The following is a 27,555-nucleotide window of genomic DNA, read 5'->3' on the forward strand; positions in this document are numbered from 1 at the left end:
ATAAGGACAGGGGGAGGGCAGGCTATCTGTGCACAGCATTGCCCCTCTGCCATGCCCTGATGAGGGCAGAGGGAAGGCAAGGTGGCCGGGCCTGACATTGTCCCCTCCCCAGTGCTAGCTGATTATGGTGGGGAAGGGTTGGTAGGTGCACCCACCCGTCCTGCTGCCTGCCCTTCCTGCTCCAGGGCTGGAGGCTTGGGAGGTGGGCATTCTTTGCTACCTGCCCTCCCTCCTCCAGGGCTGGAGGCTTGGCAGGAGGCCGGGCACATCTTGCCGCGTGCCCTCCCTGCTCTGGAGCTGGAGGCTTGGCAGGCGTGCCTGCCCATCTTGCTGCCTGCCCTCCTTGCTCCAGGGATGGAGGCTGGGTAGGCAGACAGGCCTTTCTCTCCACCATCAGGATTGGCCAGCGGTGAAAGGGAGGCTCGACCATCTATTGGGCCGTCTGGCTGCCCTGGTTCATGGCTGGCAGCTTGACAGGTGGGCGGGCCCTTCCCTTCACTGACCGATCCCAGTGACGAAGGGAAGGAAAGCGGGCCGTCCTTCCCACAGGCGCACAGACTGCACCTGCGCCACATAAAAGGATGAGTTGTTGGGAACATGCCTCCCCTTTTATGTTTAAGAATGACTTCTGACTTGCTGGTGATACATGTAGGGAAAACATGGTGTGGTAATCATGATGCACTTCCTGCGATATGTACTTCAAGAGCATTGCAGACATGTGATTGGAGGGACCATAGTTCAGCGGTAGAGCATCTAGAGCATCTTGCACACAGAAGATCCCAGGTGCAATTCACAGCATCTCTAGCTAAAGGAATCTGGTAGTATGTGATGTGGAAGACTCTACTGGAGACCCTGTAAGAGCCACTGTCTCTCTAAAGCAATCTTGATAGACCAGTGGTTGGACTCAGTAAAAGCAGTGTTCATATGGCATTTCCAAAGGAATCTTCTGTGAACCGTTGTCTTGTGCTTGTTGACTACTACCACAACTATATTGTTACATGCCACAACAATGTTAAATACACGGATTTCTTGATGGCTAGCAATAGGTCATTTTCTTTAAAGGAGATTCTTGAGATCCTTGCAAAGCTTGAGTAAAATTCTGCTCAAGAATAACTATAATCCCACTGCTTTCCCCCACATAAGGACTTGATGTTTGACCCCTGAATTTTCAGACCCCCACTGGATCAGGCCACTAGTACATCTAGACCAGCATCATGTTTCAGACACCAGTCAAACACTTACTATTGAGGATTAACAGCAAGGCACAGAGGACAAGACCTTTCTCCCAATGTTGCCTCCTAGTATTGGTATTCAGAAGTTTTTCTGCCTCTGAATGAGAAGCTCCCTTTTGTCACCATGGCTATTAACTACTGATGGACCTATCCCTTCCATGAATCTGAACCCCTTTAAAGCCATCTATGTTTGTGGTCATCACTACATCTTCTGGTAGTGAATTTCACCTTTTAATCACTCATTGAGTCAAGAAATACTTCCTTTTGTCTGTCCTGAATCCATTCCACAAACACAAATAAGACTGAAATACGTTTTCCACACAAACATCTTTTTAAACATGTACTGGCAGATCCACTTTGAGCAGTATTTAAATTTACACAGGATATCCTCTCTGGATTTTCAGTCTAATACTGTAACCGACCATCCATCACCACTCTGTTCTTTACTTATTTTAAAAACTGTGTTAAACTGTGACTACGTTTGGCTATCTTCCCCAACCTCGGACTGACTTTTTTTTGCAAGTAGTCTGAAGATTGGTTCTTGTATATGTAGGCCACTCCTGAGTATGGCTCAAATTTCACCTCTAGCAGGTTCCTTTTGTAGTTCTCCTTGAACATTTTAAATGTTTGGTCCATGTTCAGACTGCCTTATCTGTAGAAAATGTCCAATCTCTGAGAGAAGATTTCAGACAGTCTAGTTCTTAATATATACAGATCATGCAAAAGTAGGGGATCCAGAATTTAATGATTTGTGGGGAGGGGAGAGAGAAGGAGGAGGAAGATGCAGCTGCAAGGCAAGTATAAGAAGACAGAAGATTAGGTAGGTAGAGCAGAGTGAGGAAATGCATGAGAGAATTGAGTGGGGTGGGCAGGGAGTGGATGTACAAGGCTGGGGGTGAAGTTATTACTGACATCATTACTCACTCCTGGAACCCACTGCTGACACTCTTGAAGCCCTATAGTACTTAGACCTATGATTGCACCAACAATACCATCTGTCAGTGGCATGAAGTTCAATCATATTTGTATGCAACCTAAGTACAAGTGAGCTGCAGTGTAGACTGCAGGGTTAGTTGAATACACTGACATCAAATTGACTTATGTGTTTGTGGACACATCTTTAGAACCCCTTTTGATATGCAGAAATATTGTTTATAGTTTAGAGAGGACTCCTCATCAAAGATGACATTGATTCTTGTACTGCTGATTGCAATTAATCCTGCTTAATAACTATCTGTCAGCACAGTGAGGAGCTGCAGGCAGAGAGTAAAATAACAAGACCGTCACTCCTTGTGGGTTACAAGCTGCATATCAGAGGGCAGAGGAGAAAACTCACAGTGACAGATACAGCCAGAAGGAAATATCCCCTCACGCCCCATCTTTCTTCCAGGCACTTCTGCCAATATCCCAATTGCCACTATTCCTCTCATGCCAATCCAGCCCTTGTACTTTGGTGCTGAAGAGGCTGAATCGCCCAACTCCTCCACCTTATCTCCACCTTCCACAGGATTCTTAATTACAAACACCTTGTGTATTGAGTACCAGGCAAGGATCTATTCATCAAACACCTTCTGCTGCTAGGCCAGGTTATGAGGAAGGAAGCAGAAGATCTATGGATTTAATTAAACTCGACACTATCCATCCCTGCTTACAAGACAGACACTCATAACTCTGCTTCAGGAACAGTGGCTGATGGGTGTTTGCCGGGGACTTTTGTGTTGGCCTCTTCCTCTTTGTTCTGAGATCCACAAAGGCTTAAAGTGAATGGGCAGCACCAGTCTTTGAAGAAGGAGCAGAATGGCTTCTTCTCCAATACTCCCACAAGTTCTAGCAGGTAATTTTTATACACACACTGTTGAACTCATCCATGTGTTTTCCCTTTGCCTTTTTATGAGTGGTCATGTGACAAAAAAATCATAACTACATGGCTTATTTGTTTGATCATTTGGGAACTATTTTACCTTGCTCGTTTTCTCACCCTGCAAACATAGGGCACTCATTTTGCTTGTGTCCCACCATAATGTGAATATTGGGGGCTAACCTGTTTCAGGTGGAAGATCTAGTGCAGGTAGCATTAGATTAAATAACTTCAAGAGTATTTTCAGCCCATCAAATTATTTTCTTTTCTTCATTGGAAAGGGAAAAAAATACATTAGCACCCTGTTTACCACTGGGTGGTATCCTACCTTAAGTTGCAGTAAGTTCCTCCAACTTAAAAGAATAAGAGCCTCTTAAGCTGGAGAAAGACACCTTAAGATAGAGAATGATTTCAGTCTTTGCTTATTGGAGTGATGGGATATAGGCCACTGAGTTTAATGGCAGCTGTTCCCACATTAGTGTGAACATGATTTTGGTCTTAGCCCTTCTGATGATAATGAAAAAGTACATCTGTACCTGCCAAATTCCTTCCAGAAAACCAAAATCACTCCAATATGAGTCATAGCAACAATTCTGTGCTTAACTTTTTCTTTCAGTGTTATATTCTGTGCCTTCCCAAGTGCAGGAGCACAAATTAACCAGGTGCAGGATGCTATATCTCTACAAACTAATGGTTATGTACTTCAAAATGGCTTGCGCTTGGAGACCATACTATGGCAGACTGGCCTGCTTCAGTGAGCATCCCCCTTGAATACAGCAGGCAGTGAGGCCCACAGGAAGGCAACAGGAGGCTGGCTGCAACAAGCAATAAGCTGGTTAGGTGAGGCTATCAGAGAGTTTTAGTTAGGGAGGAGAACGAATCAAGAACCTCAAGGAGCTATGCAGGCAGCTGGTGGCAGGGACAACAGAAGAAAACCTTTCACTGAAGGAGGAAAGTTAAGAGTCTCTCTCTGGCTACAGTCTGAATTGATGGTTGCCTAGGGAATCTAACTAGGTGCAGCAGACCAGCCCCCATTTCTGAGGCCCATTTAATTGTTCTGAGGCAACAGATTATGGGTGTGTCTGTCCTTGATGGAATCTGTATTTCTTTACTGGCAAGCTGCACCGCTTACTCTCATTAGTCTAAAAAGATGAGACTTGTGGGATAATGGGGGGGGGGGTTTAGAGCCAAGGCTCTTTTGCTTTAGAAACAAGGCTCAATACAGACAAGACTTTATAATCATATAGAATTTTGCATGCTATGCACACACACACTGCCCTGTGAATGTTTTATGTTATGCATGTGTACTTTGTGCAAATATATTGCTCATGCACTCATTCCAATCTAACATGCTGGACTGTGAGAGGAACTGTGTAACAAATTCATGCCTACCTGTATACAATGAGATGTAGGGGGAATCAACCACTTCAAACTTGAAACTGGGAAGGAAAACTCGCCACTAAAAGAGACAGGAGAGTAAAATAATCAATCCACATGTGCATACTTGTACACTCTTTAATATGGTGATAGAGAGCTGGAGCAAGAACAGTTGGCAGGAATGTAAAGAGGGAGGAATATGTCATAGTCCAGAAGACAGACTGCCACAATCCCCACTTAACACACACTGGCTGGTATTTTTGCACCATGGCACTCCTTTCCTGTTCTCAAACATAATTTGTTGGGAAACAAAACTTCCAGAAGAAGTGTGAATTCCACTTCCAGTGTGGGCACCAGTTGCTTCTTGGCTGGGCCTGAGGAATATGAAGCCACTACTCAACCATACCCAGTAGCTTGACGTTGCAGGTTTGCTCTATCCCCAGTAGTAAAAGAGGGAAGGGAGAACTCCCACAGACTCTATTTCTGGCTATGATTCCACAGGGATATCAAAGTAGTGCAGTGACCTCACTTGTTAGAGTCTCACTGTATTTTTCATTTCAGGTGGGTAGCCATGTTGTTCTATAGCAGATATCTGATAGAGGGAGCTTTGCCTCTTGCAAGTTGATACCCTGGAAATCTGGTTGGTCTTTAAGGTGCTAATGGACCTGAATCTCACTGAGTTTTTAAGTAGAACTAAAAGCAAGCTGCCTGACTACACCCTGGTGCTGAAAATACAAGAACTTCTATTGAATCTTCCTGGAAACTTTCCAGTTTATGTTTTTATAGCTATTTTTTTACTGTGCAATCATCTTGAGCTGCTATTGAAATGTCTTTTCACAAAGTAGTACTTCTGTAGAGAAAAAGGGTGCCCCCCAGGATACTCAAGCAAAAATATTTCCTGGCAGGGCAAGCAGACTGTAAATGCCATTTAGAATTTGGCTGCGCAAGTGTTACATACCTAGTATTAGTACCTGTTCCATCACTACAATGAATGTCTTTCCCCTCACTAACTCGTGCCACTTTGTGAATCTTTTCCCAAAGTCTATTTTATCTCCAGCTTCTCTCTACTTTCCTACTGTAGCACTTATGCAGACAGAGCACATATACAGGCCTTTAAAAGTCAGCCAATTTAAGCGGCTCACACAGTAAGGCTGGTCCCTCCCATCAAACCCTCCTCACATAATAAAGCTCTCCCCTTTTCACCGTCATTGTGCTCTGCATAAACTGGTTGCAGGCAATGCATTTCTCCATGGGGCATAACGCTGCACCACTGGCAGTGAATCACCCACTGTAGACTGGAGATTTATTAGTGTTAATTCTGATGCCTGGAGGGCTTTTGTAATGACTGACAAGTGTTTAGACATTGTGCAAAACAGTAGAGGCATTAATGTGTCAATGTTCATCTGTCTAGATTACACACTTGCTTTTAGACAGGCCCATATGCTGTTCATCCTGCAAATTTAGTGTTTACACAGATGTGCCAAATAACTGATGAAAAGGGAGAACAACCTTCTGTGCACATGTGTTTCTTCCCCTTCAGAGCAACCATGCAATTAGTGCACATCATATTAAAGCAGTGATCTTCCCATGTGATATTTTTCACCTGCAAGAGAGACCCAGGATTATTTGACAGGGACTTCTCAGCAAGGCCAGCCCTCGGAGATCCTCCTCGACTGCCATTTGAGCCCAGACCAAGAAGCAGCTCCCCAGGCAGTCTGGATCTCAACCTTGCTCCAACTGCTGTGCAGACAGGCTCTGCTGCCTTCCTGGCTGAAGTACGTTGGCAAGACAACTTTTTCACTTTTTGCAGTTCAAAAATTCTGTGTGGGAAAACAACTCCCTCCCTGTCTGTTTGTTTGCTTGCTGTGCATGACTGTAGCCCCCCCCTTCACTTCCCCATAGGGCTGCTCTTTCACACATCCCCGTTTCTGGCTCTGGGTTGGGATGGATGGGGTGGCCCTGAAAAGGCTCCAGGTGCCTCCATGCCTTGGTGTCGCTCTGCTGCCAGAAGGAGCAGATGTCCAGTGGCAACTTGGAGGCTCCAATCCCATCCAGCTTCCCTTCCCCCCGCCCTCAATTTCACTGCAGGCAATGGGGTGGGGCTTGTAGTGTTGCACCTGTGTGTCTGTTGGGGGGAGGGCACCATGAAGGACTCTCATTCTCCAATAGACAGCACTGCTGGCATCTGATAAGCCTGGAAGACCACCGCTGCATGTGGGAAGTGAGGTTGATGCTGGGATGTGGGGGAAGGGACATGTGGAGTGACATCCTGGGATCTCTGGGACTCCTCCCCTGTGAGACTAGACCACTCTCCCTATTGCTGTTTGCAGGGTGGGGATGAACTTTGGGGACCTGGCACAGGGATGGGATGATGGCCACTAGAGCAGTTCCTCTGGTTCCACAGGCTGTCATTCCACTCAGGGCGGGGGGGTGCTATCATCCTGGGAGTGGTGCACAGCTTGTGTGGTCCACCCAGTGTTCCCCTTGCTTCTTCTTGATGCAGTGTTCTGTTTTGATGGAGCTGCTGCTAGTCAAAGGGTGTTTTGCTATTCCCCTCGCATCCAATCAGCCCGCAAACCCCTCCCATGGCTTTTATTGGCCATTCCTGCCATTCATTACAGAACCCGTCCTCCCCCACCCTGCTTGTCTCTAAGGAGCTGCCTCTCCGAGACTTGCGGGGGGGGGGGCTGATCCTGAGTACTGTGAGTTGCAGGTGCGGCTCTCACCATGTCCTGCTGCCTTTCTGGTCTCACTTTTCGAAGATGGGGGTACATGTTTCTTGGAGTAGCGGCGGCAAGGGGGAGTTTGCAACCGAGTGGTGCTTTCACCACCAGCCTGGCCCTTGTCAGGAACAAGGGTTGGGTGAAACGGTGGGCGGGTACCCTGTCTGCACCTTCAGTGTCCCCCACCCCCCTGGGCAGGGCTTCTCTCAAGGCAAGTGTCTCTGTTTGAGTGCGGTAAGCCCGATCGCGGGGATCTCTCTGCCCTGTGCACCCACTTTCTGCAGGGCAGGGGAGTGATATTGGCAGCTGCCATCAGGAATCATGGCCTGGCCCATGGACTGGCTACACCTTCCCCTGTCACTCATGATGCTGTCAATTGCAGCTACCCTCTGATTGGTGAATCCTGCCGGAGTTGCCTGGGCAAATATGGGGCATTCTCTCCTGGCTGCGCGTTGTTGGTCCTGCCCCCCATCAGCGTGTGGCTCCTGCCCTCACCCCTAGGGGGGGAACCCACGCACCCTGCCTGCCGCTCACTAGGCAACCTCATCCAGCAAGGCTCCCTGGTGTGGGTGCCGTGCCTGTGGGGCCACGAGGTCCCCAGCTGCCTGGTCCCTGGGCAGGAGGCAGGCAGCATTGTCATGTAGTGGGGATCATGGGCCACTTATTGGCTGCGCCATTGCTTGCCACTTGCATTCATATCATGGGGGTGGTGCAACCATTGGCGGGTGCTGGCAGGGTTGACAGGCGAATGGTAGGTTGAGTGCTCTTGGCAGCAGCTGTGCCATACCTTGCTGGGCTCCGGCACTGGCATAACTCTCCCACCAAAGTCCTTAGGGAGCAAACAAGCGGAGCTCCGGTAGTTTGGCCACTGTAGCATAATCAACTACATTATCTTCCCATTCTTCTCATCTAGGGCAAAAATCAACTTTCCATTTTGCTGCAAATAACACACTGGATGCCATTATCATGTAATTTAAAACTTCTTCCCATCCTTTTTGGGAAATTTGGGAGGGAAATAGCCAATAACATAGTCTTTGAATCCAGAACACATTTTATTTTCAAAATATCTTGCATTATGTCATGTATTACTTTCTAGTACTTTTTAGTTATTTTATGGTAACATATGGTAAAAGCACCGTCATGTTCTTTACATTTCTAACATTTTCCCTTATAATTTTTATTCATTTTTTCTATATCTTTTGGTGTAATATACCATCGTAAAAAAACATCTTAAACCAATTTTCATTTAACATTTGACTCTTTGTAAATTTAATGTTTTTGTCCATAAAGTTTCCCACTGTTGCATAGTAATTTTTACCCCAAAATTCTGCATCCGCTAATTCATACATGGTTTTACTTGTTCTTCTTCTGTATCAAATTGTAATATTTTATAAATTCATCCCAACAAATGTTTTTTGTGCTGTGTGATCAATTTTTCAATTTCTGTTAGGTTCCTGATCATTCCAATTGTTGCTTTCAATTGTGAATATAATAGCCACTGTATAGTTTTGCCTTCATCTTTTAGGTTTTGCCAAGTTTATATTCTTCCTTGTAAATTAATCATTTCTCCATAAGTTATTGAGTCATTATTCTTTCTTACATTTTTATCAAAACATGCCTCCAATGGGGACATTAATGGAGACATTGAAGGGCTAAATCTTCTTCGACATTTCCCCCGGATTTTAAATAATCCTCTGATGGATTGTATTTGTTTTTTAATGGAGTCAATTTCGGTGCTTTTTTAGTCTGTAAATTGATAATAATATATTCCATCCAAATCTGCCACTTCAAGTTTGATCGTTCTTTGGTTTTGCACTGTAATCCAATCTGCAATCCAAACCAATCCGGCTGCTTGATAATATAGTTTAATATTTGGTGCTGCTAATCCTCCCCTTTTGAAGAAATTTTATCTTGAGAATAAGGATGTTTAAGAAATTACCAGCTAGGAAATCCCTTGTCCACTCTCTCTGGTATCCTCCCAGGAGAAGGACGCAATTCAGTATAAGAAGAAAGACCTTCTCATGCTCCGCAACGAGAGAGAAAATGCTTAGGGACTGATTTTTTCCTCCTCCTGCTTTATGGTAAACCCAACTAAAAAGGCTAAGAAAACACACATATTTTTCTCTGCTTGGTTTATCTGGAAGATATAGACCTTCTTGCCACGTTGCCCTTTCGGGTACCCCAAAGCCAGATACCATTTCTCAATTAGTAATTGAGAAGTAGGCCTGAATTCATTTAAAAACTGACTGGAGTTCTGTTTAAAATGCCTTATTTGATGGACATGCAAGATCTATTTCCTATCAAGGAAGACCAGCAGTGTTTCTGTTTTCTAATTCCTTTTTAGCTCTCTTAACAGATAACTCTACCTGAAGGTGAAAAGGGATTTACTCACACCAACTTCCACATGGTCTGATCCATGGTCATCCTGCTTATGAAGGAGCTCAAAGTAGTAGTGCCTGGATGAGAGGAGGCTGTGTAGAAAGCAAAGGAGTTCATTAGAAAATAGCAAGCGCCTTTCTACCATTCTTGTCTGCTTCCTTTCCAGAACTACCACACCCTGTGAGAATTCTCAGCTGCAGCAGGTACTGGGGGCTCTGGGGCAGAAGCATTCGACTCAGGAATCTCCCAGATAGCACACTGGCAAAACCAGCTGCCACCCACCCTGTTTTGCTCTGAATCTTCAGCATTATGTGAACCCACTAATAGAAAAGGCAGGCGGAATAGTGATGGTATCAGGTGGTTTGTTCACTTTGCAGTTTCCTCACTGGGATGCACTGAACAGGCTGTATTATTGCAGGCAACTTCAGTGTGATTTAGCTGGCACTAGAGGAATAAAAAGAAGAACTCTTTAACCAAACTTTTTGCATTCCCAGTATCTCTCAAGGTGCCATGATTCCCATGGGTCCACTATAGGCTGAACAGGAAAGCAGCTAGAACAGACTGGCTCATTTTCTTCCCTTCTACAGCATATCCAGACTCTGCACTCATAGAATAAACTGTGCATATGTGTCAAAACTCACCTCATCTGCATAGTATATTATCATTTGGCAATGTCTGATGTGAAAGAGGACAAGAGGTAGCACAGGTGTTAAGTGGGTGTAACTCGGGAAGTCCTTTGGTTGGCCTCTAGGTCCCACCCTCTGTTCCCACTAGGTTTGCCAACAGCGCTGGAGAAAAATGTCCCATTCCTTCAATCAAAGCATAATGGGATGTTATTTTCCAGGTGATGTCATTTGCTTCCATCCTATGAGAAGCTTCACCTGCTAATTTCCATGCATTAAGCCTCTATTATTAAAAGGAGAGGGCATGTTTTTCCAGGCCTGCTGGTAACTGTTGCTTCCACACATCCTATTCCATCTGAAATACAGTAATAATAATAATGGACTATCTTATAGGGTTGTTGGAAGAGAATGTAAAAGGTGATAGAGGAAAGAGTAGGACAGAGGGAATGCGAATGAGGTAAAAGAGGTCAAACAGAAGATGGAGACAGAAAGACAACAGATTGCAGTCAGGAAGTGCAGCAGCAAGCAGGCATCACAGAACACACTGCTGGGTGCCATGGCGGGGGTTGCTGTTGTAAGGATTACTGAAAAAATGTATACAAGTTGCTTTGGACGCTTGAAAAGTTCAGGGTAAATGCTAGGTACAATGGCAGCAGCCACTTTTTCAAATCACATCTACCCCATTCAAGTACAAAGAGAGAGTCAGGTTGGAGGTATGCTTGTAACATCAGAGGTTTATGGGTGAGGGGAGCTGAATATCCCCCACTGTCCCTCTCTGGGGTCCACTGCCCCAGGCATTTTTCTCTGATCATGAAAGTCAGTAGGACTGAAAGGGAAAGGGCCTGAGGCAAATGACTGCAGGGAAATATAAGGAGGGGGAGGGGTCAGTTCCAGTATCCCGTGTGTCTGTTTTGATAATACTTTACATGTGAATGCTGGGAGGAATGATGGAAGAGACAGAGGATGCAGGTAACCAAAGTGGGTGCCGTGGAGGGCAACAACAAACATTGCACGCAGACACTTTGCCTGCTGGTTCTGGGAAAACCCTCGCCACAGCCTCCTTTGGTAACAGAGTCTACATCCGATGCCACCTACATATGTCCAGTTCTTTCTGTATGACTATGATGGACCTAAACAATCCAGCTCTTTTGCTTCAAATCATGTCTGAATATCTCCAGAAGTAAAAAAAATTGGATCAGATTCCAGCTCAATCCTAAACCTTGAGGCAGCAGCAGCACCTGTGCACTGACGTAAATGGGGAGCCGCTCCACGGCTCCCTATGGACTTTTGCAGGAGAGTCCCGCTGGCACCCAAACACGACAAGGTGAGGTGCAGCTGCCACCAAGTGTACCTGCCCACTGTTCCCCAGATCACCCTGCTCACACCAGCCAATGGCCATACCCCTCCCCTGACAGGCAGGCGAAGGGCAAGCAGCAGCACAGCCAATGGGGAGGCCATGATCCCCACTGCCACCAATACCCCCCCCCCACCTTGGAGAGCAAGCATCCCTGCCAGGGAAGGGGGGCAGAGGTGACAGTGAAGGTCCAGATCAAACACCCACCCTCTCGCCCATCCAGCCCCCATTTCCGATGAAGGCCAGGCCGGTGGCTGCAGCATGGTGTGCCTGCAAATCTCCACTGCCGCTACTGCAAGAAACAGGTTCCCCCTCCCTGAACAGTGGGATCAGAAAGCCTGCAGCACTTGGGAGCAGCCCCCAGGATCCGGAGGGGCAGGTGGGGGCGGCGGGTTCTACAATGAGTGACAGGAATGCCCATTGGAAACCACACAAGAGGCCAGAAGAGAGTGCAAAGCATCCAGACTTGCGGCGGCACCATTTGAACAATCACAGCATCACAACGATGGTGAGAATGTGGGTTGGACCTTGAGAGCCACGCCCCAGTCCAGTCCAGTCCAGCCCCCACCCCCATGGACTGACAGCCCATGGGAGCAGAGAAACTGCTCCGGGTGTTGCCATTCACCCCCTTCCTATTTAAGATTTTCCAAGTCCACCCCTGCTTCCGCAAACAGCAAAACAGAGGGTAGTTCATCCTTCTGCAGGAGAAGGAAATCTAAAGATGTCGCTCCCCATTCCCCACCTCCCTGCAGTAAGTTCTGCCTTCCCCACAGCCTGGCTTATCAGATGCCAGCAGCTCAGTCTGTCAGAGAATGAACGTCCTCAGTGGAGCATCCCCCCCCCCTCCCGCCCTGCCAGACGTTCATGGGCTGCACTTCAATTCCCACCCCACTGCCTGAACTTACATTGAAGGGAGGAAAGGGGGCAGGGAAGCTGGACATGGCGCCACTTGACACCTGCTCCTCCTGGCAGCAAAGCCCACCCCATCGATCCCAGACCCAAGCCAGGAAAAATTTGTGGGGATGTGTGAGAAGACGTCCCAACGGGGAGTTGGGGGCAGTGGCGGCTATTGTCAATGTCAGGGGAGTGAGCAAACAGACAGCAGTTTCTTGTTTTTCAACATGTATTTTATTAAACTGGAAAAGGTGAAGAGGTTCTCTGGAAGTATTTCCTGCCAATGTGGCTGAGCCGCGGGCTGCCTTGGTAAACTGCTCCCTGGGCAGGACCTGACTAGCACTTGCGGAGGCTTACAGGGAGCTCAGGCAGTCATGTCCCTTGGTCTCCAAGATGAGTGTTGATCTGCCTGCAAGGGAAACAGACACGTGTTGTAAGTGATCCAGGCCAGTGCGCAGCTGATGCCAAGCCCAATCTGCAACGTCTGGGACAGTGTCCTTTGGGTAAGAGCTGTGGTGGCAGCTCCACAGGTGCAGCTTGCAACCATATGATTCATGACTCTCTGGTGAGACAGCACTCTGCCTTGAGATGATCTTATCCCATGAGGGACAAAGTCAAGTGGCTGAGCACCCTTCAGTAACAGGGTGTTACGAACACCCAGTCAACCCAACCACTGGCCACACTTCCTCCTCTGCCAGGAGGGGCCCCAGCTGACAGAGTCTGAACAGAGCTCCCACATGGGTAGCACCCCCCCCATTGGCTGTGTCAAATGTACTTTTCTGGGCAACTGCCTCTGGGGCAGGCAGGGTCTGCTGCCACTGCCCCTCCCCCACCGAGCCTCACCTGAAGATGGTAGCGGTCAGGTGAGTTCAGGTGAGGGGGCAGCTGGCACAAATCAGCAAGCTGGGTTAGCCGCCGCCCATCTTCTTCTTATCTGTCACTGCTCCCTCGTTCCTTACCAAGCTGGAACTTGAGTCAGATAACCTGCAAGGAGACTTGAGTGGTTATTGTTAGTCAAGACATTCTGGACTTTGCCCTTCTTCCCTTGAGCAAGCACAAAGTTCTCCCAGTTTTCCCGCTAAGTTCCCCCAGTGCACTCAGGGCCTGCCACTGTGAGTACCCACTCTCCCACGTTGTGCACAAAGTCCCCGTGGCAGAAGGCTGACGGGCAGAGCCTTTGGCCATGTACTCACCTACCTGAGGTCATAATCAGTGCAGCTGGACTTTTTTGTAAAGTGCGTGAGCAGATCCTTGGGTGTGGGGAGGGGGGCTTGCCCACCCTGGCAGTGCATGCGTATTGGCTCCCATGGTAGTTCCCATCCTATGCTCCTTCAGGTCACAGGGGTGCTGGAAGAGGGGCTCGAATTTTCCCATTCAATGGGTGCCTATGGGCTACGCCTCCTTTTTTCGTGGTGTAACTTTCCGCCACTGCAGGGGGCATTCCCAGGGCTGGAGAGGCTTTGGAAGCAGAATAACTTGTGGCCTGCCCCATGCCCTGCCCCCTCACGTGCCACCGCAGGAACTTGTGCTGCACTTGCACCTCCACCCAGCTGCCAAGCATGCCCACCAGCGGCGAACCATCTGTGGTAGTGTGCCTTGGGGAGGTGTCAGCGGAGAGAGGTTTACATCAACGTAAGAGCCAGTTCTGCTGGTGTAAGCCTTAGCTTGCTCCCTGAGTGCTTTCTACCACCCCTCTTAGGATTGAGCTGCCCGACGCATTGCTTGGGATTTTGTATAGGGACTTGGCACAGGAAGTAAAGCAAGGAAGGCTACTATGAAATGTCAAGTACCTGGAAAGCAATCACCCATGCTTACAAGGAGAGTATTAATGAAGGAAATGGTGGCAGGCTACAGTGATGAGGGGAGGGAGTAAAACATATACATGGAGAGAATGCAATCAGCCATTCCAGATACAACAAATGCCCACACCCAGTTGACAGAGGCTAGACATGAAAACTGCATTTGCAGCTGAGATCCTCCTGTTCTAACACTGCTGCCTGTCAGACGTGATCATGAAAAGCAAAGGGCTCCTGAAATCCTTTCCAAACACATTCACCAGCTTGGTGTGTTGCATGCTGCTGCCATGGTAACTATATTCATTTCCACACCAAACTCTACAAGATGAGAGAACTTTGACGCTTCTCATATAAGAGGTTCTCAAGTGCTGGGAAGGAAGTTCACACACACAAAGAGAAAGGGGAGGTGGTTAGTTGCTGCTTGCGAATGTTGACTATACAGAGGAATCCAGCAGCGCTTAAAAGGGGCATTGCCTTTAATGCCAAGGACAGAGTAAGCCACTGAGCTGTAAACCCAAGGGCAAAAGACCATGTCAAATCTTACAGGAAATATGGACTCCTACTGACATACAACAAGCATTATCTTTTAAAATGTTTAGAGGGACTGCTTTAACCTCATTCTTCTTTAGGAATTGAAATGAAATGTGCAGAAACCAGAGATTTCATATTTTCTCTGACTGTCAGCAACTGACTGCAAATTCCAAAGTGCTAGCTGTGTTAGTATAGTACGAAACGGGGCCCTTTTTACAAAAGCCTATTCCACAATAAATTAATTAGCCTTTAAGGTGCCACAGGACTTCTATGTTTTTTCTTTGTAAATGTAACTACTTGAGAGAGAGTTCCACTGCAGGCCAAGGCTTGCCGGCAACATACAAGATTATAGGCAGAATATCTGAAGTACTGTGTCTAATAAAGCTAAGTACTACCAGTGCTACAGAGAGCCAAGCACTGCCAAGACAACCTTTTTTTTTAACAAGCCAATATTTTAAAAATAATAATATATCCAATAGTCAACATGGTCCTGCCTGGGGATGCTTAATTCTGTGAACTGCAGCCACGAACACAGAAAACAGGTTCTCCTGCAAACTTGGGGGATCCCTCCAGGTTTGCAGCAAAAGCTGAAAACTTTTTCAAATGTAGGGGGGTAACTCCCCCCCATGGAGTCTTATCTGTGCTTGCACTTGCGCAGACAAGGGCTGATTCCGCACACGTTGGATAATGCACTTTCAATGCACTTTATCAATCGTTTGAGGTGGATTTTTTGTTCCGCACACAAAAAAATCCATTCCAAATGATCTATAAAGAGATTTGGAAGTGCATTATCCAATGTGTGCGGAATCAGCCATGATGCGTCCATTTGCCTGGCTTCATTAATGCCTGGCTAGCAGCAGGAGAATGGCAGTAGAACTTCAACTGCCACCCAAGCCTCAGAGATGGCAGTGATGCGGACAGGCAGGCGGGTGAGCAAGGGAGGGCCAGCCATTGTGTGAACTGCAGAATGGTAATGTAAGTGGGGGGGGGGGTTGTCATCATGGCTGCCTTTGTGAGCCAAGGATGAATGGCAATGGAGACACAGCTGAGTGGGTGGAGGGAAGGGAGGAGCTGGAATGGCCACCACTGTGTTAGCTGTGAAGGTGGCAGTGGATGGTTGAGTGAGTGTCATAAAGGGCCAGCAATGCAGGCAGGCAGGTAAGAAAAGAGCCTCCATTATCCCTTTCCCCTACTGTGTGAGGAAGCAGTAATGCAAACTGGCAGGCAAGCAGGGGAGTGGGAAGCCTGGTGGCCCCTGCAAGTCTTCTGGGTCCACAGTTCTTGATCCCTGTATTTGAGATAGCACGACGACGACTGCTAACAGGCAAATTAGGGTCTAATTAGCACAGGAATAATGTCCAATTTGGCTTAAGCATAAGACAAGGTATGGTTGCTCACATTTCCTCTTAGTCAGATGTGGGCAGGTTTTGCTGATTCTTGCATTAAGTGACATGGCAGAGCCATTTGAAGTCTTGAAACCAAAAGAAGAAGGAAGTGCTGCTGGTCCGAGTAAGCTGTGAAGCCAGGCCTATGTGACTAGGAGTGTGCAACCTGGTATATCCGGTCCAAAAATACATTAAAAAATACCTATTGATATGTTTCAAAATGCTGTTGTGTTGGTGTTGTGTTTCTTCTTTACAGGGTTTATTTATTTTATTTATTTTATTGTATTTGTATTCCGCCCTCCCCGCGAGCAGGCTCAGGGAGGATAACAGCATTAAGAACATTTTAAACATTCCATATAAAACATTTAAAAACATCATACAAAAATATAAAAAATAGCAGCACTCTTTTTAGGAAGGAACAGGCATTTCAATGGTGAAGGGCAGCTGCAGCTGTCTCTAGGTTCCTCTGAGCCATGAAAGTATAGACTACAGAGAGAACTTGAGTGGGTGCACAAAAGATCCCTCCTCTAGCTTTCTGTTGGAACATTACTGTGTGTGTGTGTGTGTTAGTGTTGCTTACCTGCTGCTTACCTACCAACTGCCAGATCTAACTGGCTGCTTTGGTATTGCATGACCTCAAGGCAATTTGGTGTCTGCTGATGAGCTGAGATGTGTCTCTTTGGAACTGCGTGTTGTGGGGTCTGGAGCTGACAATTTTTTTTAAAAAAATTGCATGCATGGTAATGTTGCAGTGTTGGAACCCATTCCCCTCCCCCCCGTATTTGCTGATTGGGCTATCCCATACCCAATGGAGAGGCAATTGGTGGCGGAGTTCTGGAGGAAAATATGTGCTTTTCGTGCTAGATCCACTCTCATTTATTTATTTTTTAAGCCAAGCAAGGAAAGGGTTAAAACGCTGCTTCATTCCCAAGGCTTCCCTGCCTCTGTGCAAATGCCTGTCCCCCCCCACACCCCCTTTGGCATTAGGAGAAGACTCAGGGAGAGAGAGAAAAGCAGCAATTTAACCCTTTCCTGGCTTTTAAAGCGAGGAGGAACAAGCAGTAATGTTACAACACATTCCTAGCTTTGAAAAAAAATGAGTGTGTGCTCATAATACTCAGGAAGGAAGAGAAAAGCAGCCATTTAACTCTTACCTAGCTTGTAAAGCCAGCAGGGATTAAGCAGCAACATTAGGAATCATTCCTGGCTTTGGGGGGGAAAAGCGAGTGTGTGCATATCTGGGAGAAAGGAAGCAAATGGAGAAGCAGTTTTATGACCCTTACCTCGCTTTACTGTTAAAAATGGCGAAAAAGGAGTTCAGAGAGCTGAGGAGAGTGGGAGTGGTTACCAGCAGACAGACCAATCAGCTCCTGGGGGAAAGGAAGAGGGGGGGCGCGAGAAGCAAAACGGGAGTTTTAGATTCTGCACGGACATAACATGTGCCAGCAGCGACTGGGCAGTGGCTTAAAAAAAATTGTGAAATGTGTGCAGGGGAAAAAAAACAGGAAAAGATGGACAAAAACTGTTTTTGCTTCCCATGACTCCCTTGCATGTGAGGAACTCTGGAGAACATAGCAGAATAGATTCTGGAACACTGTAAAGTGCAGAAAACATCAATGAGAGTGGCTTGTAGAATTGGACCTTTAACCTAATCAACATGAAACGGGGGCTGGGGTGTGTGTGTCTTTCGTGTAGTTTGCTTGAAAAACGGCCCCTGTAGCACCTGGAAAGATTCTATAGGGAATAATGGAGCTGAATAATTCCAGATGCTGCCCCTGAAGCAGAATACCAAACCAGTATTTTTGGACCGGAATATCAGGAATACCAGTATTTATGGCCTTCCTGATACCTGAATCCATAAAATTACTGATATTTTTGTTTAGTATGTGTAATCATTTTATATAATTTCTTTGAGCAGTGAACTGGATCCATCTCTTTGGCTGTCCTTGAACAAATTCTCCTGCCACTAGTGTGCACTGCTATGTATAACCAGGGCATGTAAATCAGGGACGTCAAGGCCAGCTCAGTACAGCTATCGTTCAGCTGGAAAAAAGCATTCCTAATTTCCCTTTGGAACTCTGGGACATATACCAAGCTCTTGCTATCCAAGCTGGCTGGGCTCCAGTCAGCTGCTTCATTGAACTGTGTGGCAAATACACCCAAACTATTCTTGCCATCATGAACACTCTCAGCCCTTCCCTCCCACTTTCTTTCATTTGCTCCCTAATTAGATTATCCCAATGAATCCTTCACAACTAATTATCTGCAAGAGAATCTGCACTGCATTGACACCCCACACGGAGTGTTTTTAAATAGTAGAACACAGGGTGCCAGAAGTCTTGTAAGACCTGGGTATGCTTTCTTTTTAGCCAAACAAAACCTTCAGGAACCAGCTCCTCCCATTTATAAGAATGGTTACAAGTAAATCTTGGGCTAGAAACCAACAAGCCCTTGGGAACAGACTGGGTTGAATTCAGACTGAATTTTCTAATGCAAGGCAGGAAATTTCCAGTCCCCTCCCCCTGCAGCTCATTCATCTCCATGCAATGCTGCTCCTGGAGGGATAAGGGACCCTGAGGACTGTCACAAGGGATGTCTGCGGCAGGAAGGGGGAAATTGCCAGTTTAGTCTGGATCCATCCCTGTGTTATCCTATGGACTGAAAGGAAAAGTACAAGTGATTTAAAGAGCTAAAGAATCAGGTTCAATGAATTTTTCTGTCATATTGGTTGATTATAATAAAAGGTATCACATGGATTGTAGTTTGGTTTTGGATTTATATAATTTGGAGTCAGTTTATAATTTTAGACAGGCTGACTTTTAAACTAAGTTTTAGAAGCAAAATGCACATAACCTCACTCTCTTACATTTTGTGTTGGTTCTCCCTCCCATTATAGCCATGTTGTGATTTTACTCACCACCCTGAGGCAGAATTCCAAAGATGCCCACAGGGTTAGGGACTTGTCTTAAAACACTGGGCATAACAATGGTCTAAAAAATGGAGGTGGGGAGAGGTCCCATTGCATGTCCTAAAGGTGCCCACAGTAAAACAGAAATCCTCCTTAATAAAATCCTCTTCATCTATTGAAAGCCTCATAAGCACAGATGAGTTATCTCCAAGTTACGATTGGTTTCAGTATAGACAGATCAGAGATCTTTATAACTCGGACTGTGTGAAGGGAGGGATAAGAATGGAGAATTCGGAACTAGAACAGGCACTTTTACAAGAGGACAAAAAGGAAATTTCTAAGGTATATAAAGTGCTGCTGAAATGGTATACTGAAGATGAGACAGTTAAAGTGCAAATGGTGAAGTGGGCTATTAATTTTAACAAAGAAATAACAATGGAGGCGTGGGAATACTTGTGGGAAAATACGCTGAAAATTACGACATGTACCAATATTAAAGAGAATGTCCATAAAATGATTTATCGTTGGTACTTGACACCAAAGAAAATTGCGCTAGGGAACTTGAATATGTCTAATAAATGCTGGAAATGCAAGAAACATGAAGGATCTTTGTATCACATGTGGTGGACTTGTGAGGTAGCTAGGAAGTACTGGGGGGAAATAATAAAAGAGATAAGCGAGATTTTACAATTTCAAATAAATAAGAACCCAGAACTCCTGCTGCTGAACTTGGGAATGGAGAGCATTCCAGCACAATATAGGACATTGTTATTTTATATGACAGCAGCGGCTAGACTTTTGTATGCGCAAAAATGGAAAGTGCAAGAAGTGCCAACTATTGAGGACTGGATTTACAAATTGCTGTACATGGCGGAGATGGACAAAATGACAAGGAAACTGAGAGACCTTGATCCAGGACAGTTTAACATGGATTGGGAGAAGCTGAAACAATATTTGGTGAAAAAATGGGAGGTGGGAGGAGAACTGTGGCAGTTTGAAAATTACTGAAATACAATAAAAGTAGAGGGAGGTGACTTTACCGGGGGGTGGAGAGTTAAATGAGAATTTCTAAGCAACTATTTTATTTGATTATTATATATAGTATTAAGTATCATAGGTGTTATTATAAGAATTATAATGATAGAAATTAACTAATTATAAGGATAGAAACTAATTAATTTCATTTCTGGCAATAATTGTATAATGGAGATATTTTATAATTGCAATGAAGAAACCTAAGCAAGGGGGGAAAAATACATAGTAATGTATAGACTATATGTTAAATTGATCGACTGAGGTATATATGGGTCAAATTGATTGACTACTTTTGGTGGATAGCTGCATAATGGAGGAATTATATAATTAAAACAGTACGAAGACAAGATGTGCAGAAAAAGTAATATATAGAATATAAGTTAAATTGGTTGACTTATATTGAATGTATTGTTTATAGAAGTACCTAAAATTATGCTAAATGAGGGATAAATTGTTTGTCCCATATTGAAGATGAGATTATAAAATAGAGTATAGAGTACCAAAATTAGTTAAATGACTATTATTAAAAGAATATATGCCAAGAATGTATTATTTAGTTATGCATTATTTAGTTGTTAAAGTATGTAAGAAGACAGAGGAAGCACTGTGTTATATAGATAAGCTTAGAAGAAAGTGAAAGTTAATGTTTGACAGATAGAATAAATTTGAAATGAGTAAGGGAAAAGGGACAAGGGGTTGGAAAGCTGTTGGAAGTCAACAAAAGGGGGGGGGAAAGGGAGGGGGTTAGAACTGGGGAAATTAAAGGAAATTGACTGTAATGTACAATTTAATGATTTCTAATCCAATAAAATTTTTATAAAAAAAAAAAAAGAAAGAAAGCCTCATAAGCACTTTCAACTCTTTTCTCTAAGGTTGTATTCAAATATCATAAGTGTAGTTAAGGAAAAATTATCACAAATCTGGCTTGTTGTCAAGTTCACATGCACTTCGCACTCATCGCTTCCCTGCTCCCTTTTAACACAAAGAATCACAGTTAAAAACTACTGCTGATTACACATGGAGTCCAAATGAAAGTGGGTTACTTCTGGGACTGTAAACCTGGATTACGTTCTGGTTTAGAATCCTGGTTACAATAGGAAAACAAACTCTGGTTAACACCATAAGTAACCAAAGTTAGTTTTTAAGAGCCAGAAGGGAGAAGCGAGAACCTGACAACAAGTCAGGTTCATGCACATTTTCCCTTTCTTTGGTTTGGCATGAAGTCAGAATGCAGCCAGAGAAAAACTTCAGAGAGGTCTCTGCATTATCACAGCCATGAGGCATCCCTATTTTCAGGGCTGGAAAGGTCGAGGAGCAGCCTTCAGAAACATTCCTCTGTTGAATCTGGGCTGTGCCTGAGACTTGCAAGCAGCTTCACATCTGGCTAGCTGCCCCAGCTTTTCCAGCAGTGAAGGAAGAATGCTCCAATGCTGGGAGGGTAGCCAGGCAGCACAGCAGTAGCACATACTCTTAGATCTCCTGGTGCTTGGGAAGTCTAAGTGTCACAACCCCTGATCCAGACCTTTCTCTTGTTATTTTATACCACTTTACCAATAACCTCAGGCTGGAGAGCTACCTTACCATCTGCTGTTAGTAAGGTACCTCCTGTTATTTTACAATACCAGGTTTACTGTCAACTTTCAAGTGCGTGAGGTAAAGTGGATTTCTTTTATTATCTTCTTTTACACACACAGGATTCCTTAATCTTGTACCAGAAAGCATATCAATTACAGATCAGGTCCCCTTTTCTCTGGATCCTACAGTGTGTGTAGTTGGTTATATGGGTTGAGTATAACAGGGGAATCACAATTTGGATTGAGAGCCAAGCTACAAGTGACGAATTACACTTGCCTGGCAAGTGAACAAACTCACGTGTATGAAGTGGAGCGCAAGTGAATGGCAAGTGAACAGGGAGGAATACACGTGAGTCTGTTCACTTGCCAGGCAAGTGTAATTTGTCACTTGCAGCTTGGCTCTCAGTCTGATGGGGAGAGTAGATGGGGTATAATCCTTCCAACTTTGCACTGTTTCAGTAACAGTAACTGAGCTCCCTTGTGCCGTTATTAGCTTATTAAAGGAAAATGATGACTATCCATGTTTTTTCCTTGAAAGGGCTAATACTGGGGATGGTGGTGAAAGGGATTAAATCCTTCATTCCTCCCCATGCTACTCCAACCTGAATTGGATCTTAACTGAGCTTAAAAAGATGCTGGGAAGATCTGATCATGCATCCTCCAGCCTCTCATCTGTTTTGACCCTCCATTCACTCCTGTATCTAAATGCTCTGGAAACCTACAGCAAAAATTATTGCTGTTCAGTAGAAAAGGACAGATGGGATTTGACTGCATCAATTGCAGTGCTCTATATGAGGTATTTATGTTGCCAGATTCAAACAAACATGTGAAAAAAGTAGTCTGAATCTACTGACTCTGAGTGCTAAAAGGGGAAACTACCTTCAAGTTCACCCTGCCTTGTATTTTGCTATTCTTCACTGACAAAAGAGGGAAGAAGGGTGGATTTCACCAGATTCCCTTCTCTAGCTTCTTATCTATGAAAGTCTCATGATCCACAGCACCAGATATTAGGGGGTTTCTGGGGGAAGTAGGGACTGATGCTCTTCTGCTGCCAGGCAGGTGGTGGGATCTAATCCTCTAGGTTTCTATCTACCACACAGAGGTGCAGGGGATAGATATTGTTTACTAAGCCGTTGAACACTTATGTTGAAAATAATCAACATTTCCCAGCATGCGCTAGAATTTTTACAACCTCCTTAAAGGTTGTAAAATGAATGGCCAAACACCTGCCCTGAGAACAGAGAGACCCAAACCGAGTCTGACTACTGGTCACACTGGCAGATTTCCAGTATTCCTGTGCCTCAGCAGAGATAGTAAACGTAAGAAAGAAAAATTACGTTTACTATCTCTGCTCAGGCACAGGAATACTGGAAATCTGCCAGTGTGACCAGTAGTCAGACTCGGTTAGGGTCTCTCTGTTCTCCGGGCAGGTGTTTGGCCATTCATATTACTTTTTGCAATTGGATGGCTTCCCTCATTTCTTTCCTCCAGCAGCTGGTAAAATCAATAAGCATTCAGAACACATCATCACTATTATTTCAGAGTTCCGCGTCCTGATCCCAGCAAGAAAACTCTGCCGTGCCCATTCTTCACATTTGTTCTTCTGCCAGACAGAGGGCACAGGATGTATCACAGAGAAACAAGAGGCTAAGCCACAAGGGGCATAAATATATTTATAAAGGGCATCTGACAAGAGATCATAGACAACCACCAGGAAGAAAGAAGTTCATAACCCTGGACAGCCATTTGCTTGAGTAGCACCATTACGAGCTCAGCTTATGACACTGAATCTATGTGCCAAATAAGCCTCCTTTGCTGGTGGAGGACAAAGGGTCTATGTGTGTGAAAAGAGCACTGACCAAACATGGTCATTTGTTGCACAGGAACAAAATCCACAATGCATTACAGCTCCATAATACTGAACAGAGAATTCACTGTAAAGACACAGAGTGGAAGAAAGAGGCCATCTCTTCAAAGCGCCAAGGAAAGTCCCACTTGACAGTGAACTGATGGAGCAGGCAAAGACAGGCCCAGAAGAGAGCTGCCAGCTTCATCCACAGCTGTGTCAAAAAGAAGGCAAAGCAAAGGGAGTAAGAGCTGGCAGCTTCCAAAACTAGACAGAAAGTAGCTTCAAACTGACAAGACTGGAAAAAGGAAAAAAGAGAAGGGAAGAGGGAAGACTGGGATGGAAAGTGCAGAAAAGAGGCCAAAGGGGGGAGTGCTAATGAAAGAACAAAGTCACACAGAAACAATTATCTGTTTTTCCCACCGTAGAGTGCCCTAAGGGGCCAAAGGAATAGCAGTGGCTTTGGATGAGGGAGCTCTAGATCTGAAATCACCCTCTGCTGTAAACATATTGATCAGATCTCATTCTTTCAGCCTCAATCCTCACCTGAAAACTGTGGCCTGTCTCACTGACTGTAAAGTCTTTTGGAAATTAAAAACGCTATATAAAGGATACACAGGGCTATTAAGAAAATAATGTCACAAAGTGACTCTTCCATAACATAAATGATTTCGGACTGCCTCGCTTTTTGTAGCATTTCAGAACTATCTTAATGATATGTGATGTAGTAGAACGATTGGCACAGAAAGTTATTGTTAAGTCCCCAGAGAAGAAGATCTGTGATTGGATCTGCAGCTGTGTTTTTAAATGTTAAATAGCAGCCACATTGAAAAGGGGGACACACTTTGACCAGGGTTGTGTGAATCCCCCCCCTATTGTTTTCCTCCTAGAAATAGTAATTTCCCTTCCCCGACACAAGATGCAGGTAAGGAACAGTTACAAGTACACTTTATTCTCCAGTGGGGCTCATAGTGGTTGGGAAAAAGAAGGAAGGAATTTCTCTTGGAAAATGGCATAGGTAGGAAAAGATGAGCCCTCATGCTGTGTCCCTGATCAAAAGTTGTTAAACCAACTTCTATTGGTTTAAGAATATGCAAGCCTTTGGCAAAGCATTCTGTGTATTAAGGCAACATGTATATTTCACCAACAAATGTTACTGCCTTACTTCTTTTATAGATCTTAGAGTGAAACACATACAGTATGACTTTAACAACATGTTGTGCTGTTAAAATGTCAGTTTCTAGTAATCTACATAATTTGAAATCAAAAGAAACACTTTAAAGTTGCGTAATTTTCAAAAACCATTTTGCATTAAGTAGAACAGTGTGAGGGACTTGCTGGTGGTCCATCTAGTTCAACAATTTATTTCCAGCAGCGGCCAGCCAGATGCTTCTGGGAGCTGAAAGCAACAGGCACTCCCCAGCACCTGCTTACTGCCTCAGAACATGGAGTCTCTGTTTAGCCATCACTGCCAATAGCCATTGAAATACAATAATTTTTCCTTTCTCATGAATTTGTCAAATCCCTTTTTAAAGCCGTCTTAGCTAGCAGCAGCTACATCTTATGGCAATAATTTTCATAACTTAATTGTAGAGGTAGGGAGATGTGAGAAAGTATGAGTTGCAGCTGGCTAAATCACTGTAATTATTTACTGCTAGAGTAACTTAACATGAAGAGCTCTGTTTTTCCACAGTCATATGCCAGAAGATTTGCCCAAACACGTCCCAATACTGCATTTGACAAGTTTCTTCATAAACCATGCTTGCTGTAGTGTAAGATATAAGGAAATTTGGACAGGAAGCAAGCTCAGTTGATATGAAGAGTGGCATAACACAGAGGCAACACCTACCGGATAGGCTTGGAAACTTGTGAGCTGAATTTTGTGAACTCTCCTGGGGCAGTCCACTCAGAACCCAGCTACAGGAAAAGAGAAAGAATGTAAATATGAGTACCAAACTAGAGCATCTGACAGAGACAAATTTTTAAAAGGCAACAGAATCCAAAATAGTGCTGCTCAATGTTCACTAGAAAAGAATCATTTTGAGATAATTAGTTGTCATATTTCTATTATATTTATTTATTACAAATGTATATTGCATCTTTTCCAAAGTTTCAGGTAGGTCATAAAACTCAGACAAAAATACAGAAATTCAATTAGATAAAAACTTCAAATAACTTTAAACAATCTAAAAAGCAAGTTAAAGCAATCCAAATGCCCAGTTTTAAAAAAAATTACTTTGAAAATGCCCTGTGAAACAGATTTTCCAAATCCTTTGGAATGTTAGCAAAGAAATCCCCTCAAATGTCCCTTATAATAGTGTAAGGAAGTTGCCAGGTAAGGCCAGGATTTTATTAAGAATGGCTGGACTTCAGTTCAGTGGCATAAGTATTTGCAGGCCCAGCTTCCAGTCCATGTGCTGGCTTGGGTGATTCTAGCACCGGCAGGCCAGTCTCTTTCCCCTGGAGATTCAACCTTGGGAGCCTGGCTCTCACAGCTTCAATCGACACTCCCCAGTTTTCACACAGCTGGAAATGCTAATTAGCCAGTTGGGCCCTGATTGGCTGTTGGTCGATAGGGTGATGGCTGCAGTCCTGAAAAGATGGCCTCCCAGGTCACCCTGGTTCTCTTCTCTAACTATCATTCTCTAACTATCATTCCTATCATCTGAGAGAGAAGCTGCAGGCTCCACGCTCCTCAGCATACCTCATGCAGTCTGGCATGGAAAAGGACTCCTACAGAGCACTTACTCCCATGGCCAGTGTGACAACGTTACTTCCAAAGGCATTTTAAAACATTATCCTTTTGAGATTGCTCAACTTATTTCGAGGCGCAGGGGGCACACAGCCATCCCAGTTACTTATTCAAAACTCCTTCCAAATGCAAGGTTCTTGGAGGCAACCCAAACAGAAGCTCTTTGTAGGAAAATATAGCAGAGTTGGTGCAAAGACTGCGCATTGGAAGTAATGAGAGTAGACACGCACACTCCAGTGTAGCTCTGTAAAATTACATTTACTAAAGAATAAAATTAGGGTTACATTTGGAGAAAATAATAAATTGCTAAGCTGACTACATCTTGCATGAGAAGTAACTGAGAGAAGACAGAGAGAGAGTAGTACAAAAAGCAATAAAACTTCAGTATATAGCATCACTCAATTGCCCTCCCGAAAAAACAAGTTGCCCAATAGAAAATTCTAATTCTACTTCATTATTCATGGAGACTCCCCTTTCTGCAGCGGAGAAACTTGAAGCCCTAATGGTTACATGCAAAGTAAGTTTACTAATTAAGTAACACAAATAGCTTAACTCTTTCATGACTGAAACGAAAACACTTGCTAAATCCCAACACTCTTTGCACCTGAACCAGTGTTTGAATTGGTGCGTGTCTTATGGTAGGGGACAGTCTCCAGAGTGTGGGGATTTGGGGTGATCTGAAGGTTGTTTTGGCTTCCAGTCAGTTTCTGCATGAGCTTTTTTCCGGGGGGGCTCCCCACTTTGGACCTGCTAGCACAAGAACTGGGCTGGAAACATCATTGGTCCCCTTTAAGTGCAAAGTCCCCTAACCATTGGGTTGTAAGGCATGTGGTGGTCAAAACTTTGAGATCACAGAGTTTTTCAATTATGCTCATTATTTGTGGTTGGGTTCATAAACAGGAAATGTGAATAAGGAACTCAAACTGGGAACCAACTTCAGCCTCGTCCTTGAGTGCCTATTCCTTTCCACTGGAACACTAATTGAAAAGTTATGTGCCCTTGGAGTACATTCTGGAGAATAGCTGGCACCAACTAGCAAGGCCTGAGGAGGAGACCTAAGTTGATATGTCAATCATTCAGGGAGAGGCAGCTTTTTCAGGTGGTGTTGGAGGATAGTTTTTCAGATACATGGATTGTCAAAAAGACAAATAAGTGAGTTCTAGATCAAACAAACATGAATTCTCCATAGAAGTTAAAACGAATAAACTGAGGTTATTGTACTTTGGTTACATCATGAGAAAACTTGACTCACTAGAAAAGACAATAATGCCAGGAAAAGCTGAAGGAA

At 44.6% G+C, this 27,555-nt stretch overlaps 1 protein-coding gene across 1 annotated transcript in view; it reads right to left on the reverse strand.

Moving 5' to 3' along the window:
* B4GALNT4 (beta-1,4-N-acetyl-galactosaminyltransferase 4) overlaps positions 1 to 27,555 on the reverse strand; it is a 271,144-nt gene that overhangs the window by 39,210 nt on the left and 204,379 nt on the right. Inside the window, exons 7-9 of the mRNA XM_054970157.1 lie at positions 25,365 to 25,432; positions 9,583 to 9,661; positions 4,483 to 4,549 (exon numbers count right to left, since the gene is read on the reverse strand). Coding sequence (XP_054826132.1) covers positions 4,483 to 4,549; positions 9,583 to 9,661; positions 25,365 to 25,432 — 214 coding nt within the window. The remainder of the gene's footprint in view (positions 1 to 4,482; positions 4,550 to 9,582; positions 9,662 to 25,364; positions 25,433 to 27,555) is intronic.

Source organism: Eublepharis macularius, chromosome 2, assembly GCF_028583425.1.
Source record: "Eublepharis macularius isolate TG4126 chromosome 2, MPM_Emac_v1.0, whole genome shotgun sequence".
Lineage (NCBI taxonomy): Eukaryota > Metazoa > Chordata > Lepidosauria > Squamata > Eublepharidae > Eublepharis > Eublepharis macularius.